The sequence below is a fragment of the Phyllobates terribilis genome, unplaced genomic scaffold (assembly GCF_046119375.1).
Source record: "Phyllobates terribilis strain yellow unplaced genomic scaffold, ASM4611937v1 Scaffold_11__3_contigs__length_659146591, whole genome shotgun sequence".
NCBI classification, from domain to species: Eukaryota; Metazoa; Chordata; class Amphibia; order Anura; family Dendrobatidae; genus Phyllobates; species Phyllobates terribilis.
In genome coordinates this window covers 541,176,078-541,203,307 of record NW_027362771.1, presented here as the reverse complement: position 1 = coordinate 541,203,307, position 27,230 = coordinate 541,176,078, and the positions used below count along the sequence as shown (strand labels likewise).

At 44.4% G+C, this 27,230-nt stretch overlaps 1 protein-coding gene across 1 annotated transcript; it reads right to left on the bottom strand.

The window, feature by feature from the left end:
* Positions 1 to 425: 425 nt before the first annotated feature.
* Positions 426 to 25,671, bottom strand: LOC141165305 (CD209 antigen-like protein C). Its single transcript, XM_073650905.1, has 8 exons — positions 25,566 to 25,671; positions 25,395 to 25,472; positions 25,045 to 25,149; positions 23,723 to 23,764; positions 14,530 to 14,607; positions 13,714 to 13,865; positions 8,712 to 8,824; positions 426 to 558 (listed from the first exon to the last, which is right to left on the bottom strand). The coding sequence occupies exons 1-8, from the start codon at positions 25,651 to 25,653 to the stop codon at positions 426 to 428; spliced, it is 789 nt and encodes a 262-aa protein (XP_073507006.1). The 5' UTR covers positions 25,654 to 25,671.
* Between the last annotated feature and the right edge of the window lie 1,559 nt (positions 25,672 to 27,230).

Below are 27,230 nucleotides of genomic sequence, written 5' to 3'. Positions count from 1 at the left end.
CACTCATTCATGTAAGTGCCACCTCATCTGTTATTGGATTTTTCTATGATAGTATTTCTTTGCTTTTTTATTCAATAAAAAGTATACCATTTTAACTACCTTTTCTGCACCTTTTGTCCTAGCATTTTATTCTCTTTTGGGTCTATTTGTAGATAATTATGCCATTTGGGACTGACTATATATACCAGGGAGTTGTTGCAGATTCTTGTATATAGAATATTTAACTAAGTCTATAATCAGTAATTAAAACAGATCAGACAAAAGAATATTTTTCTGGTTTTAATTATTCAAAAATAATAGATGTGATGCATTCCCTTTAGCAGTTCTGCCATTACATATAAGGTAACACATACGTATGAGTATAATGATCAATTATAGTAATTAGAAAAACATTTGGTATTTGTGCATTAACGATAGAATAAATGTCAGCAGAAACGATTTTTTTCACACAGATAATTCTGCGGAGTTGTACAGTCCATATCATTCCAGGCTCCTTTCAAGTTTTCTCCACAATGTTCTCCGGGACGTAAATAGTTGGGCTCATTTACTCCCCAGTTTCTACAAAAAAAAAAATCACACACGAAATCACCACAAATCAAAATTTTCAATGTTTAACCACTTCGCGCCAGAGCCTGTTTTTGCCTTCGTGACCGGGCCAATTTTTTCAATTCTGACCACTGTCACTTTATGAGGTAATTACTCTGGAACGCTTCAACGGATCCCCCTGATTCTGAGATTGTTTTTTTGTGACATATTGTACTTCATGATAGTGGTAAAATTTCTTTGATATCACTTGCGTTTGATTGTGAAAAAATCGGAAATTTGGCGAAAATTTTGAAAATTTTGCAATTTTCAAACTTTGAATTTTCATGCCCTTTAATCAGAGAGATATATCACACAAAATAGTTAATAAATAACATTGCCCACATGTCTACTTCACATCAGCACAATTTTGGAACCAAAATTTTTTTTTGTTAGGAAGCTATAAGGGTTAAAAGTTGACCAGCGATTTCTCATTTTTACAACAAAATTTACAAAAACATTTTTTTTAGGGACCACATCTTATTTGAAGTGACTTTGAGGAGCCTTTATGACAGAAAATACCCAAAAGTGATACCATTCTAAAAACTGCACCCCTCAAGGTGCTCAAAACCACATTCAAGAAGTTTATTAACCCTTCAGGTGCTTCACAGGAATTTTTGGAATGTGGAAGAAAACAATGAACATTTAACTTTTTTTCACAAAACTGCTACTTTAACCTCAAATTTTTAATTTTCACAAGGGCAGCCAGAAAAAATGGACCACAAAATGTGTTGTGCAATTTCTCCTGAGCACGCTGATACCCCATATGTGGTGCAAAGCCACTGTTTGGGCGCACGGCATGGCTTGGAAGGTAAGGAGCGCAATTTGACTTTTGGAATGGAAATTTGACTGGAATGGATAGCGGACGCCATGTTGCATTTGGAGAGCCCCTGAGGTGCCTAAACAGAGGAAACCCCCAACAAGTGACCCCATTTTGGAAACTAGACCCCTCAAGGAACTTATCTAGATGTGTGGTGAGCACCTTGAACCCCCTGGGGCTTCACAGAATTTTATAATGTTGAAGTGTGAAAATAAAAAAACACATTTTTAACACAAAACTGCTACTTTAGCCTCAAATTTTTAATTTTCACAAGGGCAGCCAGAAAAAATGGACCCCAAAATGTGTTGTGCAATTTCTCCTGAGCACGCTGATACCCCATATGTGGTGCAAAGCCACTGTTTGGGCGCACGGCATGGCTTGGAAGGTAAGGAGCGCCATTTGACTTTTGGAATGGAAATTTGACTGGAATGGATAGCGGACGCCATGTTGCATTTGGAGAGCCCCTGAGGTGCCTAAACAGAGGAAACCCCCAACAAGTGACCCTATTTTGGAAACTAGACCCCTCAAGGAACTTATCTAGATGTGTGGTGAGCACCTTGAACCCCCAGGGGCTTCACAGAATTTTATAATGTTGAAGTGTGAAAATAAAAAAACACATTTTTAACACAAAACTGCTACTTTAGCCTCAAATTTTTAATTTTCACAAGGGCAGCCAGAAAAAATGGACCCCAAAATGTGTTGTGCAATTTCTCCTGAGCACGCTGATACCCCATATGTGGTGCAAAGCCACTGTTTGGGCGCACGGCATGGCTTGGAAGGTAAGGAGCGCCATTTGACTTTTGGAATGGAAATTTGACTGGAATGGATAGCGGACGCCATGTTGCATTTGGAGAGCCCCTGAGGTGCCTAAACAGAGGAAACCCCCAACAAATGACCCCATTTTGGAAACTAGACCCCTCAAGGAACTTATCTAGATGTGTGGTGAGCACCTTGAACCCCCAGGGGCTTCACAGAATTTTATAATGTTGAAGTGTGAAAATAAAAAAACACATTTTTAACACAAAACTGCTACTTTAGCCTCAAATTTTAAATTTTCACAAGGGCAGCCAGAAAAAATGGACCCCAAAATGTGTTGTGCAATTTCTCCTGAGCACGCTGATACCCCATATGTGGTGCAAAGCCACTGTTTGGGCGCACGGCATGGCTTGGAAGGTAAGGAGCGCCATTTGACTTTTGGAATGGAAATTTGACTGGAATGGATAGCGGACGCCATGTTGCATTTGGAGAGCCCCTGAGGTGCCTAAACAGAGGAAACCCCCAACAAGTGACCCTATTTTGGAAACTAGACCCCTCAAGGAACTTATCTAGATGTGTGGTGAGCACCTTGAACCCCCAGGGGCTTCACAGAATTTTATAATGTTGAAGTGTGAAAATAAAAAAACACATTTTTAACACAAAACTGCTACTTTAGCCTCAAATTTTTAATTTTCACAAGGGCAGCCAGAAAAAATGGACCCCAAAATGTGTTGTGCAATTTCTCCTGAGCACGCTGATACCCCATATGTGGTGCAAAGCCACTGTTTGGGCGCACGGCATGGCTTGGAAGGTAAGGAGCGCCATTTGACTTTTGGAATGGAAATTTGACTGGAATGGATAGCGGACGCCATGTTGCATTTGGAGAGCCCCTGAGGTGCCTAAACAGAGGAAACCCCCAACAAATGACCCCATTTTGGAAACTAGACCCCTCAAGGAACTTATCTAGATGTGTGGTGAGCACCTTGAACCCCCAGGGGCTTCACAGAATTTTATAATGTTGAAGTGTGAAAATAAAAAAACACATTTTTAACACAAAACTGCTACTTTAGCCTCAAATTTTAAATTTTCACAAGGGCAGCCAGAAAAAATGGACCCCAAAATGTGTTGTGCAATTTCTCCTGAGCACGCTGATACCCCATATGTGGTGCAAAGCCACTGTTTGGGCGCACGGCATGGCTTGGAAGGTAAGGAGCGCCATTTGACTTTTGAAATGGAAATTTGACTGGAATGGATAGCGGACGCCATGTTGCATTTGGAGAGCCCCTGAGGTGCCTAAACAGAGGAAACCCCCAACAAGTGACCCCATTTTGGAAACTAGACCCCTCAAGGAACTTATCTAGATGTGTGGTGAGCACCTTGAACCCCCAGGGGCTTCACAGAATTTTATAATGTTGAAGTGTGAAAATAAAAAAACACATTTTTAACACAAAACTGCTACTTTAGCCTCAAATTTTAAATTTTCACAAGGGCAGCCAGAAAAAATGGACCCCAAAATGTGTTGTGCAATTTCTCCTGAGCACGCTGATACCCCATATGTGGTGCAAAGCCACTGTTTGGGCGCACGGCATGGCTTGGAAGGTAAGGAGCGCCATTTGACTTTTGGAATGGAAATTTGACTGGAATGGATAGCGGACGCCATGTTGCATTTGGAGAGCCCCTGAGGTGCCTAAACAGAGGAAACCCACAACAAGTGACCGAATTTTACAAACTACTCCTCTGTATAAATTAATCTAGTGGTGGGAAAATAAGTAGATAGGTAAATGGTCACTAAACCCATAGATGAATTCCCACAGAGGTGTCATTTCTATAATGGGGTCACTTCAGGGGGGATTATGCTGTTCTGGCACTTTTCAGAGTACCAGAGCTAAAGAATCCCCCCTGAAGTGACCCCATTTTGGAAATGAAACCCCTCTGGGAATTCATCTATGGGTTTAGTGACCATTTTAACTCAATGGATGATTTCCAGAAACAAGCACGCAATGGAAGGTTTAGATTCTGGAGAACCCCCCCTGGAAATTAAGTGAGCTCTACTCGAATGTGTCATTCACTAAATGAACCAAATGTTTGAATGACAAATTGGGATACATTTTTACAGTTTAAAAACGTGGTTCTGTGTGGAAGATTTTAAAGCAGTCAGTGACGCATAAGGCTGGCAATGATGGGCATTGTGGGCAATAGTAGCGGGTATCACGCCTCATTCCTCTCTTAGTACATACACGACATCTTTTCTGGGGGTTCCTTCTTGTTTCCGTTGCTGGAATAAGTGCAATAAGATGTCGCTCAGTGAGTCTTTTCACATCCTCAGATTCTAATGGATGAGCGGGGCTAACACTTTGAAAGACAAGATTTTCAATTACCTTTTCTTGATAATCAAGAAAAGGATCTGAATTTCCTGCTTTTTTGTACAACACAAAAGAATTGTATGTGGCCACCTGAAACAAATAAATAACCAACTTTTTATACCAGGTATAGGACTTTCTTGATACCTGGTATGGCTGTAGAACCTGGTCTGCAAGGTCCACACCCCCCATGTGTTTGTTGTAGTCAATGACTGACACAGGTTTTTGCTTTGGAGTGGTGGATCCTAGTTCTACAGTGGCCCTTGTGGCATCTGTGTGGATCGAGCTGAGGACAAAAATATCCCTCTTATCCCTATATTTCAGGGCAAGCAGCTCTCCGCTGCGTACAGCCCCTGACTGCCCCTTTTGAAACTTTTGGTTGACCAATGGTTGTGGAAACCCCTGACGGTTTTTACGGATGGTCCCACAAGCCCCGATGTTGTGTTCAACCAGACTTTTAAATAGGGGTATGCTGGTGTAATAATTGTCCACATATAGATTGTAGCCTTTTTGAAAAAATGGACTTATCAGCTCCCAAACAATTTTTCCAGATGTCCCCAGATAAGTAGGGCATCCTGGTGGGTTTAGTTGGCTATCTTTCCCCTCATATATGCGAAAAGCGGATGTGTATCCGGTTGAACTTTCGCACATTTTATAGAGCTTTATTCCAAACCTTGCCCTTTTAGATGGGATAAATTGCTTGAGGTGCAGTCTTCCTTTGAATTTTACAAGGGACTCGTCTATAGAAATATTTTGTGTTGGGGTGTAGAGGCTTAAGAATTTTTCTGACAAATTTTCAATGATGGGTCTAATTTTATATAACCTGTCATGTTCTGGGGCATTTCTGGGCAGGCATTGACTATTGTCGTTAAAATGCCAAAACCGCATGAGCATTTCATAACGGGTCCTAGGCAGAATGACTGAAAACATAGGGGTGGCTTGAACAGGGTGGTTGGACCAGTAGGATCGAATGCTCGGTTTTTTAACAAGCCCCATGGCAAATGTAAGTCCTAAAAATTTTTTTATTTCCGGGACATTAGTTGGTGTCCATAAATTTGCCCTAGCATAGTAAGATCGGGGATTCTGGCTTATGAATTGGGACGCGTATAAATTTGTTTGCACGACAATATGCTCTAGCAAGCTGTCTGTAAAAAACAAATTAAAAAAATGAATTGGTCCAAAATCTTCCACCTCCACATTTATACTAGGAATGGCGTTGAAATCAGGGCTGAATGGAGCAGCCGAATCCGAAGCCTCCCATCTGGGAAATGCTAGATCATGTGGCAACGCCCCTTGTACACTGGCGTGCGCCAATTCGCTAGTAGCAGGGACAGCGCTTGTACTGGGCAGTGTTCCCTGATTTGGAGACGTTTCTCCAGTAGCGCTATTTGCCCCTATTGCTGTACTGGTCCTTGGGCTTGAGGATGGAACAGAATCACTGCTCATTTCTGGGCTCTCAGTGTCGCCGCTACTAAAGCCCTCAAAATCCATATCTCCATCTGAGATTGCGCTGTCATCAGTGTCAGAACACAGCAGGGCATACACCTCCTCTGCGGTATAAGTCTGACGGGCCATTTTATTTTTATATTTTTTGACTGGACTGAACGGACCGGACTGAAAGGACGGGACCGGACTGGACTGACCGGACTGATGTGACAGGACTGACTGACTGATCTGACAGGACTGACTTACTGACAGATCTGATAGGACTGACTGACTGACAGATCTGACTGACTGACAGATCTGACAGGACTGACTGACTGACAGATCTGACAGGACTGACAGATCTGACAGGACTGACTGACTGACAGATCTGACTGACTGACAGATCTGACAGGACTGACTGACTGACAGATCTGACAGGACTGACTGACTGACAGATCTGACAGGATTGACTGACTGACAGATCTGACAGGACTGACTGACTGACAGATCTGACAGGACTGACTGACAGATCTGACTGACTGACAGATCTGACAGGACTGACTGACAGATCTGACAGGACTAACTGACTGACAGATCTGACAGGACTGACAGATCTGACTGACAGATCTGACAGGACTGACAGATCTGACTGGACTGAACTGACAGGACTGACTGATCTGACAGACTCACTAACCCTAACTCTTACTTTCTTTTTTTTTTTTTTTTTTTTTTTACTTTCACAGTGGCAAGGCTGACAGCTCTTGTCACACTGTTTCTCCTCTGCTCTCTCACTGAGATCGGAGGAGAAACAGCATTTATCAGGCAGATCGCCCGGGAAAGTTTGTTGCTAAAACAAACTTCCCTGGTGATCTCTCTGATTGGCTGGTGTGACGCTGACATCATCGAGACCTGAGCCAATCAGGTCTCGATGATGTCAGAGGTCACAGCACCGGGATCCCCGCCGCTGACAGGTATGTGGGGGGTCCCGATCGCCGACCACCGGCTGTCCCTATCTTTTAAATGCCGCGATCGCTATGGATCGCGGCATCTAGAAGATAGGAACAGGTTAACATCATGGGGACCTGATCCAATCAGGTCCCCATGATGCCACATGTCAGAGCTATCGCTCTGAACCGGTACCGCAGCGCTAGCAGGACCCTGGGGGTCCTGAGCGCTGCGGGACCACCCACCGTTTTTAAACGTCGGCGCTGCACAGAGCCCAGGCAGCGCCGACGTTTATGTACAGTGGGCGGTCCTGAACCGGTTAAAAGGAACCTGTTGTCATAAAAATGCCATCCAATCTGCTGGCTCCATGTTATAGAGCCGAGTATATCGATATACAGTATAGTTGTGTGAGAAATGATCCGGTATAGCCTGTGTTTTAATCATTTCATCCTCTGCTCTTTCTGAGATTTTCGGTCCAGTGGGCGGTCCTATCAGTGACTGACAGCCTTCCTTGTACCCAGCGGGTATGTATGCTTGTATTAAGCAAGGTCGTGCCCACCGGACAGCCACGTCCGCCGGACGACCATGTCACAAGTCTATGTAGAATGTCCGAGCCCACTAGTTGGGCTCTGGCCGGGAGTATTTATAACACATACGTACCTACCGGTTCCGGCTCAGAGACCGCCGAATCCCCACGGCACACACATAGTGACTGCAGAATTATCAATTTAGACCTGACAACCCCTTTAATTTATAGACATCTATGGTGTGATTTATTTGCCTGTGTGGATTGGATGGGTTGTCAACATCTGGTGAAAATTTCATGTCAATAGCACCTTTAGAAATATATTTACTTAAAAAATTTACAACATGTTCAATACTTATTTCACCTACTTTAAGTGAATGCCGGTCACGTGGAGACTGTAATAACATACTTTTAGCCTTGCATCTGGTGAACGGTCGGCCATGGTGATGTTATAGTGTACATCTGAAAAAGTGTGTACAGACACAGTCTGCCCCTAGCCTAAGCAATGACCAGGCTATAAACAGCAACCTCGTATATTGCTTGTTGGCTGCTGCCTGAATATTGCAGTACATTCACTTCAATGGGAGATCAAGCTCAATACTTGTCCACTGTCGGAGCAGTTTTCAGCTGATAGGTCGGTTTGCTGGTGTCAGACCACCACCTATCTCATATTGAAGAGCTATCCACCGCTCTGCCGCCAGCTTATTACTATTCATTTAAGCAGACAACAGACCGGACACTGCGCTCATCACACAGGGCACTGGAGGAGACTGCGCAAAGTCTTCTCTGGGGGCGTGGACTTTTGCCCTCCCTCCCAGATGGGGCCAATCACAACTGTACAGTGTTTGAGACTGCTAGACTTCTAGATCAGCTGCTGAGCTGTGATTGGCCTCATCTTGGAGAGAGGGGTGAAAGTGCCCGCCCCCAGAGAGGACTCTGAAGAAACACACAGTTGGTCTGCAAGATTTCACTTACAGAGATCCACAAGCAACAAGTATGAACATCTCTGCAATGGAGTGACACAGCGCAAAATGGAACAGAGCTGCAGAATCAGGGGAGCTCACAGATTTTTACAATGTATTTAACTTTTTTTTTTGAGCAAGTGACAGGTCCTCTTCAAGTTGATATAAGATAGAAATAAATAATGATAGGTAGATAGATATTAAATACATGCATAGACAGGTAAGACATATATACTGTAGATATAAAGAAAGATAAATATGAAATAGACACAGATATGTAGATATGAGATAGTTATAATATGATAGTTATAGATCGATAGCATAACTGTACTTACGTAAAGGTCACTTCTGATCCATCTGTCCATTTCCAGATGTGAATATCCTTTACGTCTCGTCTCAGTCCTATCCAGTATCTATTGGATCTTCCTAACAATGTATTCAACGAGTCCTACAATCAAACGTCATTAAATATGTGAAACTGAATTTGATTTTATAACTGATGTCCTTTAAATTCTTACTTTTCCAGCTAACTTGATTATTAATAAGAATAACAAAACTATTCCTGTGAGTAGTTATTAATTACAGATCCCATATGAAGATAAAAACAACAAGGCCCGAATCATCAAGCAGAAATTTGGTGTAAAACTGCTTGAAATTCCGTAAAATAATTGGGTAAATATTTTGTGCTAGTCTAGTTAGTCAACTTTTTTAAAAGTGGGTAGAGTTGGGGTGGAGCGGAGCATTACTAAACCTGCCCCGATAAATTCACTAGAATGAAATTACTCCAGAAATGTACACCAGCCTCTGACTGGACTAACATTTCCTATGGTCGCACCCACATTAAACGTGGCTATACCACATGTGAATTTTTTTATTATCTTTATTTTTAATGGGAAAAAGAAAGTTATTTGAACTTATATTTTTTAGATTTTTTTCATATTTTTTAAAACTTTTTTTTTTTTACTTTTCACTGTATTCATTAGTCCCTTTTGGGGACTTGAACATGCGTCCATTTTTTTTCTACGCCTTCGCCTACTCTCTAAAGCCGCTTACTTGCTACGGTTTTGTGTGTATCAGTGTAGCGAGCAGCAGTCACAGAGAGAAGTCAGGGAGGAGAATACGCCCACCAACACTGTATGCACAATGCTTTTTCAGTGACCTGCCTCCTATTTGAAATTTTGTGCCGGCGCCGTCCTTGCCATGGGTAATTTTTTGAAGACCGGTTGGGAAATAAATCTGTGCACGGAGGTTGCAAGAACGGTGCCAGCGCAAAATTACGATATGCTGACAGGTTTTCTGTAAACACTGTATGCCACTATGTTTTGTTAAAAAGAATATTGATCTGATCAACCTCAAATTCCACTGTTTTCAGCAAGTCTTCCTGTGCTAAATACAGATCAAGGACTGTCATAGGGAACAGCAATGCTGGTGCCACCCCCGCACATTCATTGCAATACGCCCACCATTGCTTCAGAGTGCAAGGCACCGGACGAAGCCACCACAAGTGACATAAAGGATCTGTCCCATCCCGATGTACTTGTTACTGCGCACTGCAAGTAAGTTTTGGTGTCAGGAACAGGATATTTGTGTCATGCCAGAAATTAATCAAGATGGTAGACTATGGCATTGTAGTAATAGAAAATACCGTCTCATCGTGGATGGATACCGCACCAAGGCACAAAGTACAACCCAGCCCACTGACATCACGGACAACCATCCACTGTTTCTGGTCAGTCTGTGGGACTATCCACCATGCTAGATCCTCCTACAATAACATCCACAGTTTCCATATAGTTACATAGTTACATAGTTTATAAGGCCGAAAAAAGACAAGCGTCCATCCAGTTCAGCCTATTTCTTGTGCATTGCAGCTATTCCGCAGCGTTGATCCAGGGGAAGGCAAAAAAAAACCATGCGGTATAGGCCAATTTACATCATTGAGGAAAAATTCACTTCCCGACTCCAATCTGGCAGTCAGATTAAATCCCTGGATTAATTAACTATCACTAAGCATAAGATGTAATTTTATTGTTCTCAAGAAAGGCGTCCAGGCCTCTCTTGAGCTCATTAAGTGAGTTGGACATCACCACTTCCTCTCCCAGAGAGTTCCAGAGTCTCACGGCTCTGACTGTAAAGAATCCCCTTCTATGCTGGTGCAGGAACCTCCTTTCCTCCAGACGCATAGTGTGCCCCCTCGTCTTTGTCACTATCCTTGGTATAAACAGGTCATGGGAGAGATCTCTGTACTGCCCCCTGATTTCCGATCCATCTGTGGCACCATCCATCTCCTCCGACCTGTCCAGGACAGAAAATGCTGGCAAGGCGAGGCCTACACACCACTACCATGACCTGAGTGCCTACAGAGAGCCCCAGATTTCGTGAACCAGAAGTGAACGCCAGAACCACCCAGGGCCAGGAGAGGATACCAAATGATCTGTTAGATGACTAGAAGACATTTGAAGAAAAAAAGTTTATGGAGAACCATACTCTCCAGTGGATGCCTGGTTCGTTTGCAGGAATAGCTGGATAAGACATGACCTGCAAACAGGTCCTAAGCTTTGACAAAATTTGAGGATATAGATTTATCAGTGAAAAGTGGACCCGATAGGACATCTTTGCCATTCAAAGGTCAGTGAAAAGGAACTATTTACTCAAATGTCCAGACAGTGTTTTTCCTGAAAATATGGTAAAGTTCATAAAAATCTGGCGATTTTGGGGTTGGCACGCTGTTTTGTTGTCACATGCTATAGAGATGGGGGAGCATGACCCAGAAAATGGGGAAGATGCTGTAGTACCTGGAATGGCTGGCCAGGTGAGAAGACTGCACTAGACCCCAAAGAAATATCGTTTTGGTAAGATCCCACCATGAGAGTGTTCCCCAAAATGCAGGAACAAGAAATTGTGTACCGCTATCTGGTCTGAAAGAAAGCCATTTTTTTCCTCACTGCTGCCTCTCTGTTTCTCTATATTTCCATCATGGGGTGCGCCACTAACCTTCTAGGCACAAGGAACAGCAATGCCGGTGTCACCCCCAAACATTCATCACCATGTGCCCACCATTGATTCAGAGCGCAAGGCAGCCAGTAACAAAAGGGATCTGAGCCATCCCAATGTACTTATGACTGCGCACTACATGTAAGTTTTGGTATCTGTAACAGGATCCTTGTGTTCTGCCAGAAGTTGATCAATATGGTGGACTATGGCATTGTAGTAAGAGAAAAGACCGTCTAATCGTGGATAGATGCCGCACCAAGGGCACAAAGTGCAACTCAGCCCACTGTCATGACGGACAACCATGCACTATTCCCTGTCACCGTGTGGGATTACCCAACATTCCCAATCCTCCTACGGTACCGTCTACGGTTCCCTATCCATTTGTGGCACCATCCATGTACTCCGATAGAGGCTGGCAAGGTGAGGCCTACACACCATTACCATGACCTCAGGGCCTACAGAGATCCAAAGATCTCGTGAACCAGAAATGCATGCTGCAACCACCCAGTGCCAGGAGATTATAGCAGAATAACTGTTAGATGGCTGGAAGGTGCTTGAAGACCAGTGACTTAAGGGATCTGACCCATCCCCGATGTATTTGTTACTGCACAATGCAATAGTGGCACTGTACATTTTAGTGATACAGTTCTTGAAAAAAAATTTGTTTAATTCAAATACAAATCAGAAGCTTTGGTGTACCATTACGCCTACTCAATTAGAATTTTGTGGATTTCCCCCATTTTTGATTGGCATCGCTTGCTTGCCAAGAGCAAGCACTGCCCGAATTAGGCCCTTGTGCCTGCTGTATGCCCACTATGCGTTTTTCAAGCGTTTTTGCTGCGGAATTTCCAAAGCGAAAACTCTTAAAAAACGCTTGTTAATATGTGCCCCATGGGCCCCAATGATAATCCGCACATGCACATGCTGCGGAAATTTCCGCTGCGGACTATCATTGCGGAAAAATACGCAGTATGTCCATTAATTTTGTGGACACGCTGCGTAATTGCCGCCATTGACTTGCATTGAACCGCATAATATCCATATGAACACATTTGCACAAGTGGATATTAAGCGATTCAATGTGCGAATGGTAGCCGGGTCTGGAGAAGAGGAGACTCTCATCCAGACCCGGGTACCATAGTACCTGTTAAAAAAATAATTTAAAATAAAAAATAAAGATTATGCTTACCTTCTGATGGCCCCCGGTCACCTCAGCGATGCGTCCGGTCTGTTGTATGGGTTGCGGTGGTGTGAAAGGACCTGCCATGACGTCATTTGTCATGTCACAGGTCATGCGACCGCTGACGTCGGCGGTCGCGTGACCAGTCACATGACTAAATGACGTCATGGCAGGTCCTTTCACACCACCGCGACCCATACAACAGACCGGACATAGCGGAGAAAACACCGGGGGCCATTGGAAGGTAAGTATAATCTTTATTTTTTATCATTCTTATTCTTTTTTTAACTATTACTTGGTCACACTGTATAAATCCATGGATTTATATAGTGTGACCAAGTTATCAAACACTTTTCCAAGTGGTGCTAAAATCGCTTGGAAAAGCGCTTGATAACCCGCATGCGAAAATGCATGTGAAGAACGCTTGACAAACGCTTCTGCCTGGCAGGTAAAAACTCATGTAAAATCCGCATGCATTTTTCCTGTAAGGGAGAAGCGGAAAAAATCTGCAGCATTTCTGCATCGTGTGCACTTAGCCTCACACAGTGTGGGCGGGCACAGTCTCCTGTGCTGATACTTTCTGTGGCCGCTACTCACTACACTGAAACACCCAGAAGTGTAGAGAGAGAGAGAGGCTTAAGAAAGGATGAGAGTGCTGAAAAGAAATGTTATGTATGCAGCTTCATTCGATCCGAGCTCTTTCTGCTCTCTGAAGCTACTCACTCACTACACTTTCAGGTGTTCTCAGTGTAGTAAATGGAGGTTGCCGAGCGAACTCGGTGAATAGAAAGTATGGCCGAGCTCATGCAGAGTCAGAACATACGTGAAGTGCAGTGGAATATTGGCTTTATTGACATTAGGGTAGTGGATTGGGGTGAAATATTGCAACCCCACATAATTTTGCATCTTGAACAAATAACCCGTATGGCACGCTATGCTTCAACACTGAACAGTCAGAACATTTTTTTTTATCATAGCTTGTTGGGTCTGGACTGAAGCATCCCATACAGCCTGTTGATAAGAATGGTGATTTTTTTTATGAAAAGAAGACTACATTTCTAGTATGACCTCATTATATACTGAGTATCCCATAGAACTTCCTATTGCTAAAGACAGTCTATAAACATAAGGTATCAAGGCTGTTTCTTTCATATGTCACTCACCGATTCATTCCTGTCCTTTATGATGGCTAGAAAAGAGTTAGCTTTGTAACATTCACCTTGGGCTGCATACCAGGTCCTCATTTCCTCAAAGAGATAGTAACATGAAGAGCCGATGGTACGCCAGCCAACTGGGCACATTGTGCACATTTTACCTATGTAAATGAGAGAGTAAATGAGACAGACGTAGAAGCACTATTCAGATTGTAATGAATAGATGTGAACAGTGAAATTTGACCCCAGGCGATGGAAGTATCCTGCGCTGCTGGATAAATGACAAGCTACGATGGAGAATAGATTGTTGCTCTATTGTTGACGCGTTTCAGAGTCACCCCGACTCCTTCTTCAGGACAACCATAAATTTAATTTACAACTCTCTGGTAGCTGCTGTAGCAGCTGGAATCTATATACGTGTAGTGGTTGTGTCTCACACAACCCTATAAGGTGGGCATAATTACCCATTGTTCGATCTCTACTACTTTGTTAAGACCCTATTGCGCTTTTGCATCCTTTCTCTAGATGTGAACAGTGGTGTACCTGCCATATAGGCACTGATATAGGGGCGCATAGTGGAAAGAAACACTGAACAGAAATAAAAATGTCATACTGGCTATAGGATTTATGTCCTCCTTCCATATCCAGAACTTGGGCCCCAGTCGTGCATGGTTCATGTGATATGAATAGTATTAGACTTTCCTTCACTCAGGGCAAACATTTCAACGTACTGCCTAAGCTTACCATCTAAATGCTCTGCCAAGACAGAGAGGCTTGTTAGCATCTATGCTGGTACCCAAGAGAACCTTTTAGATAAATGCTTACCCATCGAATCACTCAGTTCTGTCACTTTTGTCTTCAGGTTGTCCATCTCCTCCACACCCTGCTTCTGGGATTCGGAAACTGTAGGTATGTAGGTATGGTCAAAATGCCACATTTCAATTCATTCTATAATGATATGCATCCAAATACTGTGATTTCTATATGGGATCCAGTTTTGGGCTCCACATCTTAACAAAGGATATTCGGAAGTTAGAGTCAGTTCAAAGGCGACAACTAGATTATTGCAAGGGATGGAAGGTCCCTTACATGATGAGAGGTTGGAAAAGTTGGGCTTGTTTAGCTTAGAAAATAAGACGCCTCAGAGAAGATCTCATTTACATGTATAAATATATGTGTTGTCAGTACAAAGGACAAGCACATGACTTATTCCTTCTAAAGACCATACTAAGGTCCAGGGAGCACTCATTACGGGTGGAAGAAAGGCGATTCCGGTAGCTAAATAGGAAAGGGTTCTTTACCGTTACTGTTAGAACTCTCCTGTTAGGTTTTTTCTAGTTTGCTGGTCACATGACCTTTTTTGCCTATTTAATCCGGCTCCGCCCTCCTGGCCTTGCTGGACTTCATTGTAATTTCTACTCTTGAGCTAGCTTGGTGCTCTGTTCCTTTCTCAGTCAGTTTTGCTAGGTCTTCGGACCTCTATGTTCTATGTTGTTTGTTTGTCTTATTTCTGCTACAATTTCTGCTAGAAGGTGTCCATCTTTCTCCCAGTCCCTAGTTCTTGTAGGGATCCCTTCCTCACATCTATAGGTCTTTGTTCAGACTAGCCGATGACTTTAGCGGGTCTGATTGCAGGATCAGGTTCCCCGTTACATCGTAGGGATCCAGCTTAGTTCTATTGTAGGGACAGATCTCCTGTCTTTCCTTAGTGCTTGTAGCAGATCATAACAGTAAGTCCAGCCAAAAAAAAATAAATTTCTCTAAGGAAAGACCTCCAGTTTCCATCATGGTCTCGGTTCAGGATTTGGCTCAACGCTTGCAGGGACTCTCTCTGGAGGTGGCCAAGCTCCAACAACACGTGAGTAGCTGTTCTGGAGCACATTTTGTGGAGCCAAAGGTACGTCTGCCTGATCTATTTTTTGGTGAACAAGATTTTTTTTCCTTTAAAAATGCTTGTTTATTGTATTTTCGTTTAAGACCCGGATCCTATAGTGATGAATCACGGCGCATAGGGTTCATAATGTCACTTTTGCGCAAAGAACCTCAGGGATGGGCCTTTTCTCTCCAACCTAGTGATCTGTGCTTTAGATCAGTGGATAGTTTTTTTTTCTGCTTTGGGGTTGTTGTATGATGATCCTGATCGTGCCTCATCTGCTGAGTCTGAATTAAGACGTTTGAGGCAGGGATCAGGTAATGTGGAAAATTATTGTACTCACTTCCGTCGGTGGTCTGCTCAGGTAGGGTGGAACGATTCAGCTTTGAAAAGTTTGTTTCTTGCGGGGCTACGTGAAAGGGTTAAGGATCTGCTGATTGCTTATCCTTCACCTGGAAATTTGCAGGAGGCAATGCAATTAGCTATACGGGTGGACAGGAGACTGTTAAAGCTGATGCGTTGTCTCGCAGCTTTTCTCCCATGGTCGGTGCTGAGGAGGAGGAGAGCATTTTACAAGAAGGTGTTGTGATTGCTGCATTGGACTCCGTTTTGGAAGATGAGATTCTTAAAGCACAGGAGAATGCCCCATCTAACACTCCCCATGGGAGGTTGTTTGTGCCTAGGACCTTTAGGAGAGATTTGTTTGTTGAGTGTCATGAGTCTCGGTTGGCCGGTCATCCAGGAATTTCTGAGACCAAGAGACTTGTGGGTCGCAGTTTTTGGTGGCCTGGATGACAGAAGGAAGTCATTAAGTGGGTGCGTCAATGTACTGTGTGTGCTAGATCTAAGTCTTCTCATACTCCTGCTGCGGGGTTGCTTTGCCCTCTGGAGGTTCCTAGTGCACCTTGGACACATCTGGCTATGGACTTTATTACTGACCTTCCCTCCTCTGAGGGTTTCACGGTCATCTGGGTAGTCGTGGACCGTTTTAGCAAGATGTGTCACTTGGTTCCCTTCATCAAACTGCCCTGCGCTAAGACACTCGCTAAGGCCTTTGTCAAGGAAATTGTCAGACTCCATGGTGTTCCTACTGACATTGTTTCTGATAGGGGACCTCAGTTCGTGGCTCGTTTTTGGTGTGCCTTTTGTGACAGGTTGGGAGTTCATTTGTCGTTTTCATCTGGATATCATCCTGAGTCTAATGGCCAGACAGAAAGGAAGAATCAGGATGTTGAGCAGTTCTTGCGTTGTTTTGTGGCAGACAATCAAGAGGGGTGGTCTGAGTTTCTGCCGCTTGCTGAATTTGCACTTAACAACCATACATCCTCTTCTGCTGGGTGTTTGCCTTTTTTTTGTTGTTCTGGGAGACATCCGTCTTTTGGGTCATTCTCCAAATTGGTATTGGCTGTGCCTGAGGAGGAGAGTTTTTCCGGTGATTTGGAGAGAGTTTGGACGGATGTGCGTGGTAATATTCAGGAGGCTAACAAAAAATCTAAGAGGTACTTTGACAGGAAACGTCAAGAGGTTTTGTTTACGGTTGGTGATATGGTTTGGTTGTGTCACGGGTGTGTCGCCACGAAGATCGTCACGATTACACAGCCTGACTTCTCGCAGCTGACTTTTTGGTGCTTTGTGTTTTTCGGCAGTGAGTGAGTTAATTCTCTCTCTCTCTGTGCTAGACGAGGTCCAGCCTCGCCCAGCTGCAATCAATGCTGCTGTAGTGAGACTCCTTCAAATGCCTGCTGGTCTGTTAGGGAAGTGTCGGTGAAAGCATTTCATGCAGACTAACAGAGCGGATCGTGGTATTTGGAGTTTCAGAGATAAGTGTATTCGGAGAGTTTTTTCCCTTCCTCGCTTTATCATTTATCTCCTTTCCCGTTGGTGTTCCCTCTGTTGTAGTTGTGTAGTTTTTGTATGCAAGGTGGTTTTGGTTTTTCCCTTGTACTGTCTCGTTCGTCTAAGTACTGTGTGTGGGCATATTATTACTTGTCCCCTTTTGTTGTGATCGGGGTCCTTCTCAGGACTAGATTACTTAGGTGCAGGGATCCTCAGGAGGTAGGGGTTACGCTGGCGGCCTGGACCTCTGTACCTTTAACAGTGCCTCCAGGTTGAGGGATTAGTCAGGGCCCCAGCTTAGGGTCAGCTTAGGCCCCCTACCTCCAGTATACAGAGACAGCGTGACATTTTCACCGACCACTTAGTTTTTCTCCAGCTACCATGGATCCAGTAACCGGTCTAGCTCGGCAGTTGCAGAGTTTGTCCATGGAGCTGGCGGACGTTAGGTCCAAGGTTTTGTATCCTCAGGAGCAAGCCGGACCAGAACCTAAAGTAGCTCTCCCTGACAGGTTCACTGGGGGGCGGGACAAGTTTTTTGTTTTCCGGGAGGCATGCAAGTTGTACTTTCGGCTGCGGCCTCGGTCATCGGGGAGTGAAGAACAAAGGGTGGGAATTGTCATCTCGCTCCTACAAGGGGACCCACAATCTTGGGCGTTCTCTCTTCCCCCGGGCTCCCCGGCTCTCCAGTCAGTGGATAGGTTTTTCGCTGCTCTGGAACTCGTATATGATGACCCAGATCGGATGTCCCTTGCTGAGTCTAAGTTACGTAGGATTCAGCAGGGAGATCGTCCGGCGGAGGAATTCTGTTCGGAGTTCCGTAGGTGGGCCACGGACACCCAGTGGAATGACCTGGCTCTTAGGAGCCAGTTTTGTCAAGGTTTATCCGACAAATTACAGGATGTGTTGGCACAGTATGACTCTCCCGCGTCACTGGAAGCCGCTATGGCCCTTGCTATTCGCGTTGACAGACGGCTTCGGGAGAGGTGCGGGATAACTCTACCCCCTGTGATGACTCCACCTCCTACAAGGTCCCCTCATATGGTGGTTCCCCTGGTCAGTCCAGAGGAGCCTATGCAATTAGGAGGGACATCATTTCGGGGGAGGGGACCGGTGGTGCGCCATAAGACAGGAAGGTGTTTCTTCTGCGGGAGAAAGGGACATTTTATTGGGGGGTGTCCATCCCGTCCCTTGCAGAGTGAAGAGTCGTCGGAAAACTGTTGATCCCAGGTTGTGTGGTGGACGGCAATCTGGGAGTAGGTATTTCGTCCCTAGGTTCGTCTCAGTTTCTCGTACCGGCGGAGGTGGTGGTGGGTACGAGAACTGAGAGGATATCTGTTCTTCTGGATAGTGGGGCCGGGGCTAATCTGGTTGATGCTCGGTTTGCCCGGGTTCAAGGTATGCGATTGAGTGAGTTGGCTAAACCCATCCCCATATTCTCGATCGATGCCAGGCCTCTCGGTCAGGGAAGTTTTTTGCAAGCTGTGCATGACATAAAACTTCAAGTGGGGGCGATACATAAAGAACTGTTGTCTTGCTATGTGTTGGAGGGTCTTCCCACTCCTATAGTGTTGGGCCTTCCTTGGTTAACTAAGCATAACCCGGTTATTAATTGGCAAACCAGAGAGATAAGCCAATGGAGTAAATTCTGTAATAAAAACTGCATGAACACGGTCATCGGTGCGGTTACTCCTTGGGTCTTACCTCCATTTCTGGTGGACTTTGAGGATGTATTCTCGGAGAAAGGGTGTCAGGAACTACCTCCTCATCGCGAGTATGACTGTTCTGTAAAACTGCTCCCTGAGGCCAAGTTACCTAAAGCTAGGTTGTATAACCTTTCTGGTCCTGAGAGGCAGGCCATGAAGGATTATATTTCAGAAAGTCTGGCTAAGGGGCATATTAGACCTTCATCTTCACCGGTGGCTGCGGGGTTCTTCTTTGTTAAGAAGAAAGATGGAGGCCTACGCCCTTGCCTGGATTTCCGTGAACTTAATCGGATTACGGTCCGAGATCCGTATCCGCTCCCACTTATTCCCGATCTCTTTAATCAGATCGTGGGCGCCAAATGGTTCTCTAAGTTGGATCTCAGGGGGGCGTACAATCTGATTAGGATGAAGGAGGGGGATGAGTGGAAGACGGCGTTTAACACTCCGGAGGGGCATTATGAGAACCTTGTCATGCCATTCGGTCTGACTAATGCCCCGGCGGTGTTCCAACACTTTGTTAATGACATTTTTCGCCGCCTGGTGGGACAGTTTGTTGTCATATATCTGGATGATATCTTAATTTACTCGCCGGATCTGGTGTCTCATCAGGAGCACGTTAGGCAGGTGTTACAGATCTTGCGGGATAATAAACTGTATGCCAAATGGGAAAAGTGTGTGTTCGCCGTACAGGAACTCCAGTTTTTAGGCTTCCTGGTTTCAGCGTCCGGTTTTCGTATGGACCCTGGGAAAGTGCGGGCAGTTCTTGAGTGGGATCGGCCAGAGAATCTTAAGGCACTACAACGTTTCCTGGGGTTTGCTAATTATTACCGGAAGTTCATTCGTAATTTCTCGTCCATGGTTAAGCCTCTCACAGACATGACTAAAAAGGGGACGGATTTTTCTAGGTGGTCTGACAAGGCTTGTCAAGCATTCTCCTCCTTGAAAAAATGTTTTGCCTCGGCACCCATACTCATTCAACCTGATGCGTCACAGCCATTCATTGTAGAGGTAGACGCTTCCGAGGTAGGGGTGGGAGCAGTATTGTCACAAGGTTCGTCCCCTGGTAAGTGGCATCCGTGCGCCTTTTTCTCTAAAAAATTGTCGTCCGCTGAGAGGAATTACGATGTCGGCAATAAGGAACTCTTGGCCATTAAGTTAGCTTTTGAGGAGTGGCGCCATTTTTTGGAGGGGGCAGTCCATCCGGTCACCGTTATCACCGATCACAAGAACCTGCTATATCTGGAGTCCGCGAAACGTCTGAATCCCAGACAAGCTAGGTGGTCATTGTTTTTTACCAGGTTTAATTTTGTCGTTACATATCGTCCTGGGTCAAAAAATGTAAAGGCGGATGCCTTATCTCGTAGTTTCCCTGGGGCCGGGAATACGGACGACCCGATTCCTATCCTTCAGGAGGGGGTGGTGGTTTCGGCAGTATGCTCTGAGCTGGAGGAGGAGGTATTGGAGGCTCAGGGGGACGCCCCTGTTGGACCTCCGGGGAGACTGTTTGTTCCAGATCAGTTGCGACAAAAGGTGATCGAGGCACACCATAACTCAGTTTTTGCAGGACACCCGGGGAGTAAAGCAACTGTGGATCTCCTCTCGCGTCGGTTTTGGTGGCCTAACTTACATAAGGAGGTGGTAACTTTTGTCGCGTCCTGTGGGGTTTGTGCGCGCTCTAAGACCTCACATACCCGTCCGTCTGGGGCCCTCTTACCTTTGAAGATCCCGGAGCGTCCTTGGACTCATCTGTCTATGGACTTTATCACGGACCTCCCTCCGTCTTCGGGTAAAATGGTCATACTCGTTGTAGTGGACAGGTTCAGCAAGATGGCACATTTTATCGCTCTTCCTGCTCTCCCTAATGCTAAAATTCTTGCGCAGGTGTTCATTGGGGAGATTGTGAGGCTTCACGGGGTACCCTCCGAGGTGGTGTCTGATCGGGGGTCTCAGTTTGTGTCCAAGTTCTGGAAGGCGTTTTGTGCACGGCGGGGGATGCATTTGTCGTTCTCATCGGCTTTTCATCCTCAGACCAATGGTCAGACGGAACGAATGAACCAGAGCTTGGAGACATATCTCCGGTGTTTTGTGTCAGAGAACCAGGAGGACTGGGCTTCTTTCTTACCTCTGGCAGAGTTTGCTCTTAATAATAGGCGGAGAGAGTCCACTGGTAAGTCCCCGTTTTTTGGGGCATATGGTTTTCACCCCCAGTTTTGTACTTTCAGTAGGGGGGCCTCTTCGGGGGTTCCTGAGGAGGAACGATTTTCCTCATCACTCGCTTCAGTATGGAGAGGGGTGCTGAAGAATCTGAATACTATGGGGAACCGATACAAACGTATGGCTGATAGGAGGAGAGTGTCTGGTCCGGACCTAAGTGTGAACGATCGGGTATGGTTGTCTACCAGGAATATAAAACTTAAGGTTCCCTCCTGGAAACTGGGTCCCAGGTTCATCGGGCCGTACAGAATCAGTTCTATAATTAATCCGGTGGCATTCCGTCTTGACCTCCCCCCTACGTTTAAAATTCACAACGTGTTCCACAGATCGTTGCTTAAGAGGTATGTGGCGCCGGTGGTACCGTCACCTTTACCTCCCCCTCCAGTGGTGGTCAATGGTAACTTGGAGTTCCAGGTATCGAGGGTCATCGATTCACGCTTTAATCGCCGGTCCCTTCAGTACCTGGTTCATTGGAAAGGGTATGGTCCTGAGGAGAGGATGTGGGTTCCTGCGTCGGATATTAACGCAGACCGATTAGTTCGGGCCTTCCACACGACTCACCCGGATAAACCTGGCCCTGAGGGTCCGGAGGCCCCTCGTAGAAGGGGGGGTACTGTCACGGGTGTGTCGCCATGAAGATCGTTACGATTACACAGCCTGACTTCTCGCAGCTGACTTTTTGGTGCTTTGTGTTTTTCGGCAGTGAGGGAGTTAATTCTCTCTCTCTCTGTGCTAGACGAGGTCCAGCCTCGCCCAGCTGCAATCAATGCTGCTGTAGTGAGACTCCTTCAAATGCCTGCTGGTCTGTTAGGGAAGTGTCGGTGAAAGCATTTCATGCAGACTAACAGAGCGGATCGTGGTATTTGGAGTTTCAGAGATAAGTGTATTCGGAGAGTTTTTTCCCTTCCTCGCTTTATCATTTATCTCCTTTCCCGTTGGTGTTCCCTCTGTTGTAGTTGTGTAGTTTTTGTATGCAAGGTGGTTTTGGTTTTTCCCTTGTACTGTCTCATTCGTCTAAGTACTGTGTGTGGGCATATTATTACTTGTCCCCTTTTGTTGTGATCGGGGTCCTTCTCAGGACTAGATTACTTAGGTGCAGGGATCCTCAGGAGGTAGGGGTTACGCTGGCGGCCTGGACCTCTGTACCTTTAACAGTACCTCCAGGTTGAGGGATTAGTCAGGGCCCCAGCTTAGGGTCAGCTTAGGCCCCCTACCTCCAGTATACAGAGACAGCGTGACAGGTTGTCCTCTAAGAATCTGCGGTTGAGGATTCCTTCTAAAAAATTGGGTCCCAAGTTTGTAGGGCCCTTTAAGGTGCTTCAGGTAGTTAACCAATATGCTGTTAGGTTGGAGGTTCCTACCTCCTGGAAGATTAATCCGGTGTTTCATGTTTCTCTATTGAAAAAAGCTGATGTATCAGATAGAGACGCCACTGCCACTGTTCCTCTGGTGGTGGAGGACGGGGAATATGAAATTTCCCGCATCCTTAATTCTAGACGGTATAAAGGGAGTTTGCAGTATCTCGTCGCTTGGAAGGGTTTCGGACCCGAGGATAACTCATGGGTGAGGGCAGATGATGTTTCTGCTTCCAGACTTGTCAGAGCGTTTCACAGGAGGTTTCCTGATAAGCCCGGGCCTAGGGGATCCGGAGGATCCTCTTAGAAGAGGGGGTACTGTTAGAACTCTCCTGTTAGGTTTTTTCTAGTTTGCTGGTCACATGACCTTTTTTGCCTATTTAATCCGGCTCCGCCCTCCTGGCCTTGCTGGACTTCATTGTAATTTCTACTCTTGAGCTAGCTTGGTGCTCTGTTCCTTTCTCAGTCAGTTTTGCTAGGTCTTCGGACCTCTATGTTCTATGTTGTTTGTTTGTCTTATTTCTGCTACAATTTCTGCTAGGAGGTGTCCATCTTTCTCCCAGTCCCTAGTTCTTGTAGGGATCCCTTCCTCACATCTATAGGTCTTTGTTCAGACTAGCCGAGGACTTTAGCGGGTCTGATCGCAGGATCAGGTTCCCCGTTACATCGTAGGGATCCAGCTTAGTTCTATTGTAGGGACAGATCTCCTGTCTTTCCTTAGTGCTTGTAGCAGATCATAACAGTTACAGCAGTCAGACTGTGGAATGCCCGACCACAAGAGGTATTAAAGGCCGACACTATAACAGCTTTTAAAAAAGGGCTGGATGCTTTCCTCAGCAGAAATGGCATTGTGGGATATAGATAATTTAGTGACAAAGAATGTATAATTGGTGGACAAAGGTTGAACTTGATGGACCAGAGTCTTTTTTTCAACCTATGTAACAATGTAACATACAATTATTCTGTAAAGACTTTGGAAAATAGAGTAAAGCTGTATCTAGGGTATATACTGATTTGCAGGACATTGGTGGAGTTACCTTGCTCATTCATTATCTTCAGTTGTCCAACGATAGATGAATCTGCAGAAACAGAACAAAGAGTTAATCAAGATCATTATACACAACCGGATGAAAAAATTGTTCTTGAGTGTTAATATGACTGTTGACATCAGCAGATACCATTCCTAGTCTCCATGAACCTTTGATGTCTCCAATTGGACCAATCAGTTGGTTGGATTTGAGATCTAATTTTTTTCAACTAGAGGTTGTGTCAGATACTTATCCCCAAGCCTCTAAAGAAATAACTTGTCCATTGAGCGAAGCCCATTTTGACTGGCAACAGTTTATGCATAAGGCTAGCTTAACATCATCAGGAGAAATCTCTTTAATTGATTTAATTAAGCTCTATTTCTAAAATTCATCACTGATTAATTTTATGTATCTTCATAGTGATTTGAACTAAATATTTCACTTACAGAGTTCAATATATAGTTACCTCCTCATACAGCTATATAGTTGTCCCAAAAGAGGTCTCCCATGATCAACTGTCACGGTGTGACTGTGGGTTAACAAATGGGCTCCTACACTGTTCCTTAGTCTTGGGGTCCCTAGCTATGCCTATCCCCAGGATTACTCCTGAAGGTGGGGATGCCTGGGTCTCCATCTGCACTATGCTCTTGAGTAGCACTAGTCTGATAAGTGTATGAGGAGAACATTAAGAAGCAGATTGTGCATCTGTTTTGCCCTGTCACACAGCACTTTCACTGGAAAAAAACACTAAGGTACAAAAGTGTACTGCCTGTGAGGCAACAAAGTAACAAAAAGATACAAAGAAAAGATACAAAGGAAAAGGTAAAGGTTTCACCAAACACTGCTCGCAATAATTTTGGAATAACCATCAGATATTCAGGATGTGTCCATCTCTCCTGACCAGGATAGACTAACTATAGCTGGCATTATTTGCATAATAAAGCCTGCTTATATAGAAGGAGAGCAGTCATGGCTGGTTCTCCCACAGCATGTGACTAAAGGGATTAACCAGCTTAGATCAGCAGAAGATTTAACTCTTTCTAACCTGCAGCTCTAAGAGTCGACAACCGAGTTACCCTGCGCTGATATAAAGGTAAAAGGAAGAGTGTAAGAATCTGTGGATTGCACAGATCCTGACGCTGCCATAATAGTTGGTAATATTGCAAAAAATCTCCTTGTGACATCAACACTTAGAACCTATGCGCAAGATGGTGATATGTGAAGAGCATTTGACCCACAGTGTCCCCATAATCATGAGAATGGACGCTCCATATCCTCTGTTTGACTACAGTGTAGCAGTTGTGCATGTATGCTGCTGCTCTTATACTTACCAAATGCACATACGAAAATTATCAGGAGTATCACAATCAGCAAGATTAAGGCAAGGAGAGCGATTCTGAATACTAAAGACCTCCTCCTCCCAAAACAGGATTCAACTAGAAAATAAAATCATAAAAAAATGACATAATATAATATTTCATTATTTACAAATATAAAACCTCCTTCCATAGATCACACGTAGAGGCAGTGATGAGTGGAATATTGGTTTCAAGAATCCATGATAACTAACAAGGTTTACAAGATCCCATCGAATAATACATTGCAAGTATGACATGATCTGTAAACAATGATGGTGATTTAGATAGATGATAGATAGATATGTGATAGAATTATACTTTACATTTGCCCCTTATAGTGTTGTTTTCTTCTGTCTGAAACACATCATCAATAATGACTCCATTATCCTTTTCCGAATATCCTGTGGAATAAATTATAGGAATTTGGGCTCTTCATACCGGCACAAAGTATTCTTACTGTCCCACCAGAACCAAATTAATTGTGTCGATCTTACCAACGCCATTACTTTTCCTGTCCATTCTCTTTTCTGCTCTTCTTCTCTTCTCTACTACCAGTAATCCTGATCTGTAATATGTTCCCATATATATATATATTCCAGACAAAGAAGAGGACGGTGCCAGCAGAGAAGGGGATTTTCATTAATATGATAATCTATATTGATCTATCATTAACTATAATTACTTATACAAATAAATAATAAAAATTTTCGAACACCCCGTGTTTTGGTTTGGCTCTTATTCATCTTTCACTTGTAATTTTGATTTTGTACTGTTCTTTATGAAAAATTCAAAAGGCATTTAAGAAATTGACACGAATGAGAAGATTTATAATAGAAAAAGAATGCATGGTTTTTCTACTCTACCCTTTTTTAACAGCTCATTACTCTGGGGGACTCATTCAGTCATCCCATATGCCCTCGACCACTTACTGGGCACAGTATCAGATCTAAGACACCCCTCTAATGCTGACGATGGGGTCCATCTTGTGGACTGAAAACCAGACCAACATTGGATGCCATTAGAGCAGTGTCCCCAACTCTGCTTCTCATGAGCCACCAATATATATTTATATGGTGACATAACTGAACATTTAAATGGGAAAACCAGGATGTGATCATACATGAAAAATGTTATGCAAAAGCCTATTGTGCCATTTTATGGCTAGGTCAACCTATATGAGACACGCCAGGTTGTTTGATTCCACGGTATAAAAGGGTTATTGGATCGTTACAATTATTCTGGAAAGTGGTGAAAATATAGAGTAGAGCTGTATTTAGGGTATATACTAATTTTCAGGACATTTTGGGACGTTACCTTGCTCATTTACTATCTTTGCTTGTCTAACGATTAGTGTTGAGCATTCCGATACTGAAATATCGGGTATCGGCCGATATTCGCGGTATCGGAATTCCGATACTTAATTCTGATACTTTTGCAATATCGTATACCGGAATCGGAAGTTCCCATAATGCAATGAGCCATTTTCATTTTATTCAGCCAATGAGGATCCTAAGAAGTGTGGGCACATCCTGTTAGGCATGTAGGCATCTTAACTAATGGCATGGCTGTGATTGGCTGCTGAAATGATGTCATGATGCACTATAAAAGCCGCCGCCGCCATTTTGAGCTCACTCTGCTGTGAATTCAGTTAGGGATAGGACGCTGTTGTTCTGAGGGACAGTTTTAGCTACCTATTTGGTCTATTCTGCTTTACCCAAGCTACTTTATAAATCACTGTGCCTTGCAGTGCTAGTGCACAGTTCTCTGTGCTGTTCACCGCTTTCTGCAAGGTCTGTGTGTGTGAGTGCAGCTCACCCTGTAGTGTGTGCTTCAGCCACGTCTGGTTATAGTGCACTCAGTGTGTGTCACTGCCTCATACATTGTCCTTTTTTGCCAATTCATAATTTTTCCTGATATCTCCTATTAGTGTGGTGGTTCCATCCGTATTCAGCTAAATTTGTTCCAAACACACTATATAGTAGATAGAGAAATTTTTTTGGTCTTGCAGCGCTAGTGCACAGTGCTCTGCATCTGTACTGTTCACCGCTGTCTGCAAGGTCTGGTGTGTGAGTGCAGCTCACCCTGTAGTGTGTGCTTCAACCACGTCTGGTTATAGTGCACTCAGTGTGTGTCACTGCCTCATACATTGTCCTTTTTTG